The sequence below is a fragment of the Caretta caretta genome, chromosome 9 (genome assembly GCF_965140235.1).
Source record: "Caretta caretta isolate rCarCar2 chromosome 9, rCarCar1.hap1, whole genome shotgun sequence".
NCBI lineage: Eukaryota > Metazoa > Chordata > Testudines > Cheloniidae > Caretta > Caretta caretta.
Window position 1 is genome coordinate 8,265,701 of NC_134214.1, and position 14,459 is coordinate 8,280,159.

Genomic DNA, 14,459 nt, shown 5'->3' on the forward strand with positions numbered 1-14,459 from the left:
CCTGGACTGCAGCAGGTGAAAGGCTCCTGAAATGCGGTGGGACCCCAGGGGTCAGAGCTGAGGGCAGTGGGGAGGATGCAGGAAACGCAGGGCCCATGGACTGGGCCCGCAGCTCCTTTTCCCCCCTTATGTGACCCAGGCTGCTGTGGGATCCTGCCCCTGGCAGCTGGCGGTAACCTCTGGGGGGACTGGCCGTGATTCCCGGGGGTGCTAGGAGAGAGGGTCTGGCGGTGGTGAAGCTCCCCTGCACCGAGATGGCCGCCCCCTGATCTGCACTGGCTGTGCCTTCCCCATGCCTGGAATGCTGACTCTGAGCATCAGATTACAGCGGGAGCCGGGCTCTGTTTGTTTGGCTTGGATGGCTGGGGAGGGTTCCCTGGCAGGGCTGGCCTGGGCTGCCTCTGGCTGGCGCTTCCATACGGCGGTTCTGTGCTCCAGCGAGGTTCAGTGGGTTCAATGGTCTTCTCTCTACCCCCCGGGGAAGGCGGCTCGGCTTGGTCTCAGGCTCCCCATGCTCTGTCACTATGGCTTTTGCACTGTTACCAAGGGGGAGGGGAAGCAGCAGCAGCCAGGGAGTCTTCTCTGGGGCAAGGCCTGTCAGCATCGGAGATGGGTCTGGGCTCTCCCTGCTGCTCTCCGGATCCGGCACCCAGTGAGAACGGGGCAGGTAATCCCCCCCAGCAGTCCTCTCTCTGGCTGTGGGTGAGCACAGCCCTTGCTCGTGGTGCCAGTCCCAGCCTGGCACAGCAGGGAGCAGGGCAGGAACAGTGGCTGTGGGGCAGTTCCCAGCAGGAATCCCTGTGGGACTGTGAGGCTGCCGTGCCGTGGGGATCCAGTTCCCAGTGTGGCCTCCTTTCTCTAGAAACACGTTTGTCTGGCCTGTGGGAGCTGCAGGCCGATGGGACGGGTCATGAGCTAGTGAGGAGCTGAGCCGGGGTGCCTGGCCTGCCCCTATTGTGTAGATGGGCCCAGGCAGGTCCCTGTAGCAGGGTTCAAGCCTAGGTCAGTGGATTCTTCACTCTTGCTGAGCTGGGGAGGCCTGGGTCCATGGGGCTCCTGACTGTCTGTGGCTAGTGGTCTCTGGGAGGGAGGGGGTTGGCGGGCTGCATTCCCAAGAGAAGCTGCCACCCCCACGCCCTCTGCATGTCTGCGGGGAACCGACCCGGGCTTAGCTCTTGGGGTGTGATATGGAGGGGCCCCTGCAGTGTTTGGACTGCCCCCTGTAGTACCTGAGAACTAATAAGGGGGGGATTCACTGAGGTTCCAGGTCTGTGGGAGAGATGTCTCCCCCAGCTCCTAACGATCTTAAAGCTGGGAGAGTTCTCGGCTTCCCCTCCCTCTAACCAGTTATTGCGGCTGGGTCCATTCTTGGCTGTGGGGGGCACGGGCCGGTTTCCTGCTGCCTTGTGCCCTGTTTGGTCTCTTGACTTTATGGCACTTCCGACCTCCTGAAATGTTTGTCTGTTTGTATTGGGGAGGGGGTGGCAGGTGAGCCCGTACCTGGGGGTACAGGCTGCTTTGAGATAATCCCCCCATCCACTGTTGGTGTTACCTCAGTAGTGCACAGGGGTGAGGAGCTTTCCAGATATTGAGGGCACCCAGGACTTACTGTTGGTGGTGGGGTGTGGCCATGGGGAAGGGGAGACCGTAGAACATCAAGGAAACGAGGAATGGTTGAGGGAGAAGATACATGGGACCGGGGATGATCATTGGGGTGGGGCCCCTGGATTCTAGACCACCAGCGCCCCTGCTGAGTGGCATCCACTGAGCACTTCTGCGGGGATCAGTAGCAGGAGCTCGTGCAGTGTCTGCCCGTGCCTGGCTCTGGCTATTCGAGCTGCCCCTGGGACTGTGGTGGCCAATCTCTGCCTGAAACCCCGCTGCCGCGTTGGACTGTACTGGCTAGCTGCAGTCTGAGGCTCGTTTGTCCTGGCACGCAGACCCTCGGGCCCCAGGGGCCAGCCTGCTTGTGCTGCGGACTTGCGCGGACCCAGGCAGCAAAGTCATCAGCCAGCTCTTGCCGGAGCCGCCTGGGCTGAGGCCTCGTTTTAGCCTTTGGGGAACTCCCTGCCCTCGGCCCAGCTCCTCTCTCTGCCCTGCTCACCCCAGGCTCCTTGCCGCCTCCGCTGAGCGTGTCCTTTGTTTCTCTGTCCGCAGATAGCGAGGGGATCCTTATGCAGCACCACATGAAATGAACAAAGCTCCACAGCCCACAGGAGGAGCCCCGACAGCCCCACACCCTGCCCCTTCTCCTGGACTTCCACAGGTAGGGCCCCTCTGCACCCCCTCCCAGCCCTTGTCTGAGGCTGATGGAGCATCTCCCCTCAGAGCCCTGCGTGTGCCTGATCCGAGCCATACTGTCCTCCGCTGAGATACGAGGTGAGACTCCTGGTCTAGCACTCGGCTCCCTGCTGACCAGTCCTGGGGTCAGGATTGGGCTCGCCAGGTGAGGGAGGCGTGCTCAGAGCCTGGAGCCCAAGGGGTGCTGGGCGCTGCCCAGCAGGGGGCGCTGTGTACAGGGTTCCAGGGATGTGGCTTTGGGGAGCCCTGGTAGCTGCCGTGCCAACCTGCTCCTTCCTTGTCTCCCTGCAGTCGGCGTTTCCACCTGGTCAGACGGCACCCGTGGTTTTTAACCCGTCGCAAGCTACACAAATGAATACGCCTTCCCAGCCTCGACAGGTATGGGGGCACTGGGGCGGGGCTGCTGCTGGCTTCCTGGGGGCCACTGGGACTCCTGCTGCCTTATGGCCGTCAGGTTCTCTGACGGCCAGGGGTGGTTGCTGCCTCCCAGTTGTGTGGTTCTCTGGGTGGCTGCGCCTGGGGGCCTTTGATCCGCTGGCGAGCAGGTTTTGTGGTGCTGAGCTGGCCCCAGCTCTAAGTCAGGCTGGAGGGCTCCAGCGTGCCAGGCAGAGGGAGGGCAGAGCTACCCGGACTCTCCCCTGAGCGGGGCTCTGGCCCTGTGGTGCGCGCAGCCGTGTGTGTGGAGGAGGTGGGCCTGAATGAACATGTGCTCTTCACTCGGGAGGGGGAGAGGGGGTGACTGCAGGGGTGCTGTGAGGGGATGGATGTCGGTCGGTCTGTCTGTCTGCCCGCCCTCCCTCCCGGCCTGCGTCCCCTTCCTGCGTCCACAGCGCAGAGCTGCTGGTGTTTGCCCCCACCCCGTCCCAGGCCTCACAGTCTTGTCTGAACCTGACGTGACCTTGCTTCTTCTTTCCTCTCCCCTCGCTCTTTCCTGTCTTAGTTTCCAGCAGGGCCTCGTACTTTACACCAGCAGGTACTAACCAGCCCCTGCTCCCCGCATGCCGTACGGACCCCCGGGGGTGCAGCCACATGGTGTTTGTCTGGATGCTGCAAGGAAACGGCAGGGCTAGAGGAGTGGGAGGGTGTGGGCTGCTGCACTGGGCACCAGGGATGACTAGTCTGGGTTAACGCAAGGAGCAGGAAGGCTTGGCAAAGTCTCACGTGGTTCCTTGTGGCCCAGGACCCCTGCCACATTCTCAGGCCAGTGGTGGTCCCACCGTGGGGAGAGCGGGTGACTGGATGCGCAAAGACAGTGGGTCCCGAGCGCTGGTTGAATTGCACCAAACTCCGAGTGCACGTGAGCCAGGAGCCAGACTCTGGGGCTCTGCAGGGCCGGACAGACAACTGGAATGGGGAGCCGGGGGGTTTGACTGGCCCAGTGGGCTGCTGACACAAACAGCTCAGTGCGCTGGGATCTCTGCTGGCCGTGTGGGTGTCTCGGGGTGGGGGGGAAGGGGGAGAGAGGTGTCCGTGGGTAGGAGGCCATAGGAGTTTCACTGCAGCGTCTGTACCTTGACGTGATTCCTGCATGAAGCTTGGAGCATGTGGCTGCTTCTCTGCTACCAGCCCCACAACCCACTCTGCCCCACAAAGCTGCTTCTGCCTCTGCCTGACCCATGAGTGGTCTCGCCCTTGCTCCTCAGATGGACTAGTCCCCTGGCAGCGCCCAGGGCAGCACCCCAAGATGGCAGTCAGCCTGTCCCTTACTAAAATGGCTCCAATCTCACGCAGTGGCTGCAGGGTGAGGTGGGCCTCGTCCCTACTCTGCTGCCAAAGCAGAGGGGGCAGCTGGGATGGGCAGCTTGTTGGTAACTATGGTCCCTCCCCTGACTTTTTACCTCCCTCTGCACCCCCCAGCTGTGAAGTTGGCTCCACACCTTGTCTGGCACAGTGGGGTCACATGGCGGTTCACGGGCTGGGAAACACCCTGCAGTGGGGCCGAGCGTTTCTGTGGAGGGGAGGAGCTGCGGTGGCTGGTGGGGGACATGCGTCCGATTCACCTCTGGACGGTTGGTTGGAGTTGGTTGCTGGAAGAGGTGCACTGGCTCCCGAGGCCGGGCTGCGCATTGGCATTTCCTTCACACCAGCAGTGCCCTGGAGGTGGCAGCTCTGGGCTGTCTGTACTGATCAGACGCAGGCCGGAGAGGGGATTCCAGCACTGTAGCCGCTGCTTTGTCTTAGGTCAGGTCGAGGTCTGTTGTTAAGACCCGGCTTGGGCTCTGGCTGGCCTAGCAGGGCAGAGAGGCCCATTCACCACCTGCATAGTCCTGCCTCTTGGTGCGTGAGTGGAGTTTGCCAGAGGGGCACTCCGCAATCTGCAGATCGTCTCTGCTTGTCCTGCCCTTTGGGGCCTCGCTGCCCGGAGTCTGGCTGAAGACCAGGGTGGCTCGTGGAGATGGAGAAAGACATAGGGTCTGATGGGAGGAGGAGAGGGGAGTTGTCGCTCATGGTGGTGGGCCCTGGTGCTGCTGGGGTCCTGAAGCTGAGGCCCATCCCAGATCAGCTGGTGTCAGCAGCCCCCCTTTGTACTCAGGATGTGGGCCCTGAAAATGGGCAGTCCAGGCTGTGAAATGAGTCGCTCACCCTCACGCGCAGTGTCTGGAGGCACGTTCTGGGACTGAAGGGCAGAAAGTGCCCTGGCTCACGGCATCCTGGGGGAGGGAAGTTGAGGGGCTGCTGTGGTCTTTTTGCCCAGCTCTTGCATGTGGGGAGGGGTTAGGTCCCTGAGCCTCCTGCCAGCCCAGCGGGCCGTGGCCCTGAAGGTATCGCCTGGTGCCAGGGCTGCCTTCTCGTGCATTAGGGGTGCAGCATCTGTGCCCATGAGACACGCTTGCTTTACTGCTCTCCCGCCTGGCCCTCCCCTCTGACCTTCCCTTACAGCCGGGCGGCTCTTGTACCAAAAGCCCGCTTGAGCTCCGGCTCCCCCGACAGCAGTGTTCGCCTCTGGCCTAGCAGCGCTCGCCTGTCCTGGGGCCTGGGACCTTGTGAGGCTGTGGGGTAACTCCTGTCTCTCTTCTCTTCCTTCTCCCCTTGTGTGTGTGCTCGCTAACAGGGAGGATTCAGGTCTCTTCAGGTAACGCTTTTTCATTACCCCTGCTCAGGTGGTGCTCTCGGCTGGGGAGTGGGAGACAGGGCACGTGGTGCGTGTGTATGTGTGTGTGAACACGGTGCTACTATCTGCCATGCTTCACTCTGCTGGGGCTGTTGGTGGACTGCTGCTCTGGGGCTCAGGATTGGGATGCAATAATTTCCCTCCCAAGCCCAGGGGGCCTCTGATGTTACACTGGGGTCTGGAAAGGCTCAGGGCTGCTCCCACTTAAAAGGAGACCCCCTAGGAGAAAGATGCAGGGCTGGACTTGCCTGGTGCACCCCAGCACCCCCCACAGCAGCTGGTTAATGAGATGGTCCCTCCTTGTGCTCCCTATGTATGCAGAGCGATTCCACCCAGCTCCAGCTGATTGCTCAGCTCCATCTGTAGGGCAGCCCATGGAGATGACATGTCCCAGAATTCAGTGCTCTTGCAGTCCCAGCTGCCTGGCTGGCTCGGGCCTGTAGTCTCCACAGGCCACAGCATCTGTATTGAGGGTGCTGCGAGTGGCTGTGATCAGCTCTGTTAGGCTTGCAGCCTTTGGCTGGATGGAGCTTGAGCATTGTGCGTAAGGGGAATAGGGGGAGATAGATTGTCCCACTTCCTGTGGTTCCCTACAGGTGCCTTCCGTGAGTTGTAGTTTTCCATGGCTGTTCGAGGAATGATGGGAATTTTTGCTAGGGGAAGAGAGTAGGGCCCAGTCCATCCCCACTAGTGTCAATGGAGCTGAGCCAACCTGGGGCACTGCACACCTTGGGTCCTGCAGTGAGACACCCATGGCCCCAGGGGCGGGAGGAGCCAGCTGGGGATTGCAGCCATCTTGTGATGGGAACAGATGACAGCTATGAAATGGTCCTGCCACCCCATGAAGCTGGTCATGTGTGCTGCCAGGTGACCATCTCTTAGCGTCTGGGCACCATGTGTCAGAAGGGTCCCAGAGTTACCCCGCAAGCTGTGTGGGCATGCCATGCCATGCCTTGCTGTTGGTTCCTCACACCTCCTGCCCTAGGCTGACTTTCCTATCCCAGCTGGGGGGCGGAACATTAGCTGTCTGCTTGTGGTCCCAGCTCCGGGGGTAGTGATAGCTGCTGTCCAGCCCTCCGGATAAGGGATGCAGAGATGGGAAGCAGCTGCATTTGTGGGGCGTGGAGCTGGGCGGTCCTGGCACCCTGCTGGGACTAACTGAATGCCACCGTCCTTCTCTCCCAAAGCATTTCTACCAGAGCAGGGCCCAGCCTCCGACAAGTGCTTCCCGGGTGCAGAGTAACACGTCGGCCCGGCCCGGCCCACCTGCTCATGTCTATCCAGCTGCTTCCCAGGTGATGATGATCCCCTCCCAGATTTCCTACCCTGCATCGCAAGGAGCCTATTACATCCCAGGACAGGTGAGGGCTGCATCCGGACACTGGGTTCCTTGGGTTTCTGCTCCCTGCAGCATGAGGCTCAAACTGGCTTTGAAATGGGGGTGTGGTATCATCAGGACAGAATTGGCCACCAGATCATCTTATTCGGAGTGGGAGGGAAGGCTCTGGGGCTCCCCCATGTGAAGTCCTCTGGACCCTGACCCTCTTTCTCTGCTGCCCCATGCACGGGGCCCAGCCCCATGCCCTCTGGAAGCCCGTCGTGCTGCTGTTGGGATGGAAAGGCTGGTGCTGAGTGACACCATGTGTCACCTCTGCCCCAGGAAGCCTCGAGGGCCAAGTGTGGTATCGGGCCCTGCTCGCTGCTGGACTGGCAGGGACTGACTGCCTGCTCCGCTGAGCCATGTCCCGTGGGGCTGGCAGCCTGGTGCCAGAGCCCTCCTGCTCTGCAGCCTCGCCCATTCCCTAGGTCCTGCCCTCTGTGACCGTTGCTGGGAGAGTCTCCTCCGATCTCTGGCGTGAAGATGTGTGCTCCAGGGCCTGGCAGGCAGTAATCAGTGTGTTCTCTGCCCACCCAGGGTCGCTCCACGTATGTTGTTCCAACTCAGCAGTACCCAGTCCAGCCGGGCGCCCCCAGCTTTTACCCTGGAGCCAACCCCCCAGAATTCGGCACCTACGGTAAGGGCCCCCGGAGTCGCTCTTCCTCTTCCATTCAGTCTGGTGTGGGAGTTTGGGGCGCCTGAAACCACGGGGCTGATGCCACTGGTGACAACCAGACAGCGTGCGATTACTCCCATCGAGGCTCCGCTGTGCCCTGTGCAGCTCTGCTGATGCTCCTCAATCCTGACCTGCAGCCCCCTTTGCTGCTTGCTACTCCAGCCCTGGGCCCCACTGTGCCCCACACAGCTCTGCCGATGCCCTGGGCTTCCCACACTTTCAGCTCTCCTGATGCCCCTGAATCCCGGCTAGCCCTGCTGCCCCAGCTCTGGCCTCCATGCAGCCCCTTGCTATTCCCTATATAAAGGCTGTGGATCCTGCCATGTTCGTTTTGTGGGATGCGTGTCCCATCGGAAGGGGGTGTGAATTTCACCCCCTGCACTCCTCCCTTAGCGCCCCGGAGTTGGGGGGTGAGAGTTTTCCCTAGGAACGTCCCTTTCCTCGTTCCCGAACTGGTCCCTGCCAAAGGAGAGGGGTGGGGAGTGTTGTTCTGTGGGAGGAGGGCACTGCCAGAGGGTAAGAGAGATGTGAGCGTGGGGCTGAAATGAGCGGGCAGAACACTGAGGCTGGCCCACCCCATTAGGGCCCCCTGCCCGCCTACCCCCAGTGAGGGCAGCTTAATGTTTAACTGTCCTGGCAGAGAGGCCGGGCAGACTTTAGCCCCAGCCTGCCCTTTGGTCGCTGTGGAAGGAAACAGGCAGTAGCCCCAGAGTCAGCTGTTCCCTAAATAAACACGGGGCCAAGCCAAGGGCTCAAGGGGGAGTATGGAAGGGGGCTCCCATGTGCCCCCCCCACTTGCCATGGCTTCTCAGTCCCCCCCCTTCCCCAGGTTGCCCTTCCTTGGAGTGGAGCGGTGTGTTTGTGCAGCCAGCCGCCCCGCCCCTCCCCCACGCTGCGCTCACATGGCCAGCAGGGCTGTGACTATATTTAGTCTGGATCCATCCCGGGCGGGCGTCTCTGCAGACACAGCAATGTGAGCTGCCGGGGCCTGCGTCCCATCCCCATCAGCGGCCGCCTCTGGACACGGTACCAAAATGGGCTGGCCCTGAGACAGGTAGGTGCAGCCCCTGCTCCCCAGCTGGGATTCAGCATCTTGGAGAGAGCCGGACGCTGAGGCTTACTGGGCTGGGCTCCTCTAACCTCCAGGTTAGGCCTGTCTGTATCTCATCCTCAGCTTGGGGGTGGGGTAGCTGATAGGCCCCAGCATCTCTTGACCACATGCTCTTGTGTAACAGCAGCTAGTCAGCAGTGGTATCTGCAGCCTTGTGTGTGAGTCATGGCAGGCTGGCTGGGCTGCTGCGGCTGGCCAGAGCCCCTCGAAGGAGATACAGGGCAGGTGACTCATCCGTGCCTCATCTCCCTAAAGCAGCAGGCCAGTGGGAGTGGCAGCTTCCTGCTGGAGGCCCGGGAATGACGTGCAAAAGGATGTATGGGTCAGGGTTGAGGGGTGTGAGCAGGGCTGTGGAGGGAAGGGGTCTGGGCTGTGGGCGTTGGGCTGCAGGTATTGGCAGACTTGTGTGGTAGGGAGCTGCATCGCTCTGCCCCATGGCTGCTTCTCACCAGTGCACAAGGCATCCAAAGTCACTAGTAAATGTCCGTCCTGGGATGCTGCTGGCTGCATGGGTCAGAGGAGGGACCTGACACTCCGGCTTCCCAGCCCCTTGCTGCTTCTAGCTCCCTGTCAAAGCATCGTCATTCGGCGCTCTCGGCAGGTATTCCTCTTGGTGGTCACCGGCCATCAGAAGGGTCTTCTAAGGACCTGGCTTCTAGGAGCCTGTCCACAAATGCTGTGGGAGGCTGAGCTGAGGGAGGGTGGCTGGCTAAACTCTGTGTGGAAACTACACTTCCCAGCATCCTCTCTAGTTGGCAATTGTACCTCTTCCTCCATCTTGTTCTGAGCCTCCTGGTGTTGCATACCTGGGCTCCACCAGCAGCCAACCCTGGCAAAGATAAGGGTAGTCAGGTGTGGTTCCTGGGCAGTCTGGCTCCCAGACAGTGAGGCTGGGGGAAAGCTCCAAGGGGCCTGTAAGAAACAGGGCTGGCTTGAACCTGCAGCTTTGAGCTGGCGTCGGGTGCTTCAGATGGGAGGGGCTCTTGTTCCTTTGAGCCCCTGCAATCACTTGCTGAGGGCTCTGTCTGTACCTGGGGAAGGGCATCCTGGTGGCTCATCACAGGACCAGGAGTCAGGAGATCTGGGCTCTGTTCCCAGCACTGCCACTGACTCACCGGGTGACCTTGGGCAAGTCACTTCCCCTCTGTCAGTTTTCACCTTTGTACACAGGCCCTCGAGCCCTCGGGGACCACGTGTTCTTATGGATGGAGTAACTTTTCTGGGTTATTCCTCACCTCACCATCCCTCACCATCTCCACCCCCCGCCAGCTAGCAGGACCATTGCTGGCCAGCCTGTCTGAACTCCCCCACGCTTGGTTTGCCTCGTGGCTGCTTCCTGGCCTGAGCAGCGAGTGCGCTGCTGGGGTGTGTAGGTGGCCAGTGGGGTGGGACAGGCCCAAGCCCTTGGTGTGGAGATCTGGAGCCTCCATTAGTCCCCACTAATGCTGCTGCTGATGGTTTAAGGGTGTTAGGGGCCCAGGAAAGTGCTGGATTTGGGAAGAGGCCAGGCTCCCACCTGTTACTGTCTCTCCCTCCCCGTGCTGGCATCCATCTCGCGGTCGGCTGCCCTGCTGAGGGAGCGTGGGGGGCATCTGTCTGGCCCGTCGTTCAGGGAAGGCTGGCTGCTGTAAAGCTCAGGCCAGGGGCTGACACTCTTCTTCCTTGGACGCCCTCCTGTGCCCGGGTCATGCTCTTGTGTTCCCCGGACACCTTACCTATGGGCCTGGCTCTCCATTGGTGATCTGGGCAGAGTCAGGGTCTCTGCAGAGAGCTGATTCCCAGTCCTGGTTCTGAGACAGACCAGCTCTGACTTGCGCTGTCTGACTGCTTGTGTCCATCTATCAGTCACCCTGGATCTGAGCAGCCAGCCCGTGCTGCTGCTCCTTGCCCCGCATCACTGTTCCTGGGGCTCTTGGTTGCCCTGTTCTGTCCTGGTTTGGCTGAGACTGATCAGCATCTTCAGCTGGGGGTCATGGGACCTTGCAGCAGCCATGGAGTTGGGGGAGCCCAGGCATGTTGCCCTTGTTGTGACCCTGGCTCATGCTGGGGGGGGTCAGGCTACTACCTGGTGCTGTAGTCCAACTGTGTGGGGATGAAACATGGGTCTGGTGAAGGTCCTGAGCCCCAGCCATCGGGGTGAAGGGCTCTAGGGTGTGAGCAGAGTGAACTGACTGCTCTGTTTCTTACTCACTTCTCCTCGGAGCTGGGGCGGATGCAGCCTGGTGTGAGGGAGATAAGGCCGGGGAGCTGCTGCTGCAGCTGCGGGAGCAGACACCTGAACCCCAGTGCTTGCCTGGGACTTCCTGTCTCTCGGGATGGGACATGGACTCCACACACACACACACACACACACACACACACACACAGGCTTCCTTCTCTGCCCAGCTGATAGGTTTGGAAGGGGGCTGGGTGGGAGCTTGAGCTGTCCTGTAGCATTCTGGGAAGTGTAGCTGGGCCTGGAGTAGGGATTTCTTTCCAGCTGCCTTCTGCCAGCTGAGGCAACCTTGGTGGCAAGTTTAACTCCTGCCTGCCAGTGGGATGGCTTCCCTGTGCCTTGCCACTGGGTAGGGCTGGGCTTGGGGCTGGCTAGCCCTCCGCAGCAGGCAGCTGGACGTGGGGGCAGCTCGGGTACGCTCTGCATCATGGGGAAGGAATGCTCGGAAGTGCTGGTTGGTCCTGTTGTTCAGGTTTGGGACATTCCTGAGACTGCCGGGAGAGGATCCCGCCCCACTGAGCAGCCCATGGGCCTCCCGTGTTTATGGGCGCAGCAGCTCATTGGGTAGTGCTCTGGTGCTCTAGAGAGCTCTGGCCCCCAGCAACCCCGAGTGGCTCTGGGCAGGGAAGGCCAAGCAAGAGCTGCCTGGGCTGTGAGGGAGGAGCTGCTCTGCTGGGCCTGCCTGGCAAAACTCCCGGCCCGCGAGCAGTGGGGGTTCCTTGGGGGGAACTGCACTTGCTCAAGGGCCCACAGGTATTTGCCTCTGGCATGGTGTCTGGTGGCTCAAGGCTGTTAGTCCCGGCTGCTGCCCGGTGCCCTGACTCTCTCTCTCTCTCTCTCTCCTGTCCCAGCTGGTGCCTATTACCCTGCTCAGGGGGTGCAGCAGTTCCCAGCCGGGGTCCCCGCTGCCCAGGTCATGATGAACCAGCAGCCGCCCATCCCGACAAAGCGAGAGCGCAAGACGGTAAGGGGGGGTGGGGGGGGTTTCTCTGCTGCCTCCCATGGGAGCCCTGTGCTGGTGACTCCCCGCCAAAGGGTGGAGCTTCTTGTGGGGTGCCTGAGAATGGCTCACGGCTTGTTGGCCGCCGCTGCCCCCCCCCCAAGCTGAAAGTGCTGCCCCTGTGGGGAGTGAGGGGCCAGAGCCCAGCTCCGTGGGAGGCCGCCTGGCCAGGCCCCTCTCACCCATCTTGACGTGCACTAAGCAGGGAGCGGGCGGGACTGCGTCGTCCCCTCTGTGGGCGGGGGCGAGGGGGGCCGTGTGTGGCTGTGTGCAGGGGATGGGGGCAGCGGTGGTTAGGAGAGGGAGCCCGTGGCTGGGTCTCGATTGTGTCTGCACAGTCAGGCCCGACCTTCCCTGTCCTCCCTGGTGGGGAGAAAGTGCTGAGTCACGGCTGCTGCGACTGGGGGTGGGTGCTGCAGTTGCCAGCCGGTGCCTGCCGGAGCTGCAGTAATGCTGTTGCTCAGAGGCTTGGCACAGGATCTGTTTATAGCATTAAGCCGCCCTCGGTGAGTGCTGCAGCTTGGGTCTGCTAGGACCCCTTCCCCGGGGGGGGGGGGCGCAGATCCCCCCGGGCTCCACCCTGGCTCATGTAGGGACATGTTTCTCCGTGGCTTGTAATTCAAACCCTCTGCCACCTCGTTTCCCCTGGCCCTTGCTGCCTGGGCAGCTGAGCACCTGCACTGCTGTTGAGTCGGAGATATGCGGGGACCCTGCTTTCCTGGGAGCCCATCTGCCCAGGCTATGCATCTTGATGCTGTGGCAGCAGCAGGCCACCTCGGCAACCTGGCAGGGAAGAGGCACCTGCACCTCTTGGAGCTGTCTCTGAGTCAGCCCACGTTGGACGGGGAAGAGCTGTCTGTGCCCGGGGCAGCCTGTTGCCTCCTCCATGCCAAGCTGGGCAGCAGACAGCTTGGGCCCCTCCGTCTGCTCTGCCTGTTATCGGAGGCAGAATTCCCACTGCAGTACTGGGGGTTGGGGTGCAGGCCAGGGGCTCTGTGGTATGCGGGTGTCCGGTCTGTTGTGGGGCCTGGGCCATTCCCAGGGACCATGGTGCAGTGTTGGGGTCTCCATGCAGCTGGGGCAGAGGTGACCCACATTCTGCCCTGCCCCGAGGGGCACAGCAGAGACAATGGATCCCAGCCTACTGTGCCCCACTTGTTCACCTACATTCTCCACACAGGCACCCCTCTGCAGCGAGGCTGAGCCTGATAGGCAGGGGGCGGCTTAGAGTGTGGTGCAGGCTGCACTGGTGGGGGGGATGGGGGAGGCTATTGCAGGATCAGGAGGAGGAGACTAGCACTATCCTCAGGAAGGGTTGAGGGGCCCTTGCGGTAGGTAGCTGCCATGTGGCTTGGAGTGTGACTGCCCTGGCAGCAGTGGGGATGTCTGCTATGCTGGGGGTGGGGTGTTCTCAGGGGGTCGCTGCACCATGTGCAGGCAGGGTGGAGACTCCTAGAACCCGGCTTGTCTTGCCCGCTGTCACGGAGTCCCTGGGCGAAGGTCCACCTTCCTGGGTCTGACCTCAGAGCATTCAGCATCCTCTGCCCCTCCGTGCGCTTCCCATAGCGAGTCCGCCCAGGCGGGGTCTTGGGGAAGCCAGAGGGTCCTGCCCCCCAACTCCGCAGTCAGACGTGACTCTCAGCCAGCCAGTAAAACAGAAGGTTTATTAGACGACAGGAACATGGTCTAAAACAGAGTTTGCAGGTGCAGAGAACAGGACCCCTCAGCTGGGTCCATTTTGGGGGCCAGTGAGCCAGACAAACATGTCTGCACTGCACTCCATGTCCCAGCCAGCCCCAAACTGAAACTCCCTCCCACCCCTCCTCCTCTGGGCTTTCCCCTTTCCCATGCCAGGAGGTCACCGGATTCCTTTGTTCTCCAACCCTTTAGCTCTCACCTTGCAGGGGGGACGGGCCCAGGCCATCAGTTGCCAGGAAACAGGGTGTTAGCCATTCTGTGTGTCCAGGCCCCTGCACACACCTGCCTTCTAGGGCTCTGCAATGATCATACGCCCTTACCCCACCACCTAGATACTTAAGAACTGTATAGGGGAAACTGAGGCACCCCCACACTATTCAGAGGAACCATTAAGAACAGTCCCACTTTGTCACACCCGCCCCCCTGCCAGTTCCAGGGCAGGGTTGTTCCTTACAGGCTGGGGGCCTGGGGTCCCACTGCTGCCCGAGGGGGTCTCACCCTGGGTTACAGCCTGTCCAGGGCAGGGGCATGAGACGCCAGGACAGATGCAGTGGAGTGTTCAGCCAATGGGGACGCTCAATTCCCTGAGCATTGTGACACCCCCTTTTCTCATACAATCAAAATGACAGGACTGTCCCACTGCCCAGTTTGGGGAGGGGAATATGGGACTCTCTCAGTGCCCTGCTGGGGTAGGGTGTGGAGGGGAGAGATGCTTGGACTGTCCCACTGCCCAAGTGGGGGGAGATACCAGGCTGTATTGGGTAGGTGGTTGCTGTCTTGGCTGGGGCTGCTGGTCTCTCCTTCCCCGGGGGTGTGGGGTGGCTTCTGCCTGGCCCAACTGGTGCTGATGTACCCAGCACAGCAAGAGGGCTGCTCTGCCATTGGCTGCCAGACAGAGCCTCTGTGACCTCACAGGCTGCTGCTAAGTGCCTTCCTCCCCCTGCCCTTGGCCTGGCTACTCCCCCTCC

The 14,459-nt window shown here is 61.4% G+C and overlaps 1 protein-coding gene across 10 annotated transcripts in view; it reads left to right on the top strand.

The window, feature by feature from the left end:
* Positions 1-14,459, top strand: part of EIF4G1 (eukaryotic translation initiation factor 4 gamma 1) — a 44,637-nt gene that overhangs the window by 7,889 nt on the left and 22,289 nt on the right. For 6 of the 10 annotated variants that reach the window (XM_048863380.2, XM_048863385.2, XM_048863384.2 and 3 more), the window contains exons 2-8: positions 2,158-2,266; positions 2,593-2,679; positions 3,242-3,274; positions 5,354-5,374; positions 6,601-6,774; positions 7,329-7,428; positions 11,645-11,757. In XM_048863380.2, the coding sequence (XP_048719337.2) occupies positions 2,192-2,266; positions 2,593-2,679; positions 3,242-3,274; positions 5,354-5,374; positions 6,601-6,774; positions 7,329-7,428; positions 11,645-11,757 (603 nt within the window). In that variant the 5' untranslated portion in view covers positions 2,158-2,191. Of the gene's footprint in view, positions 1-2,157; positions 2,267-2,592; positions 2,680-3,241; positions 3,275-5,353; positions 5,375-6,600; positions 6,775-7,328; positions 7,429-11,644; positions 11,758-14,459 lie in introns of those variants that run through there. The other 4 variants (XM_048863388.2, XM_048863391.2, XM_048863386.2 and 1 more) reach the window with 3 other exon arrangements.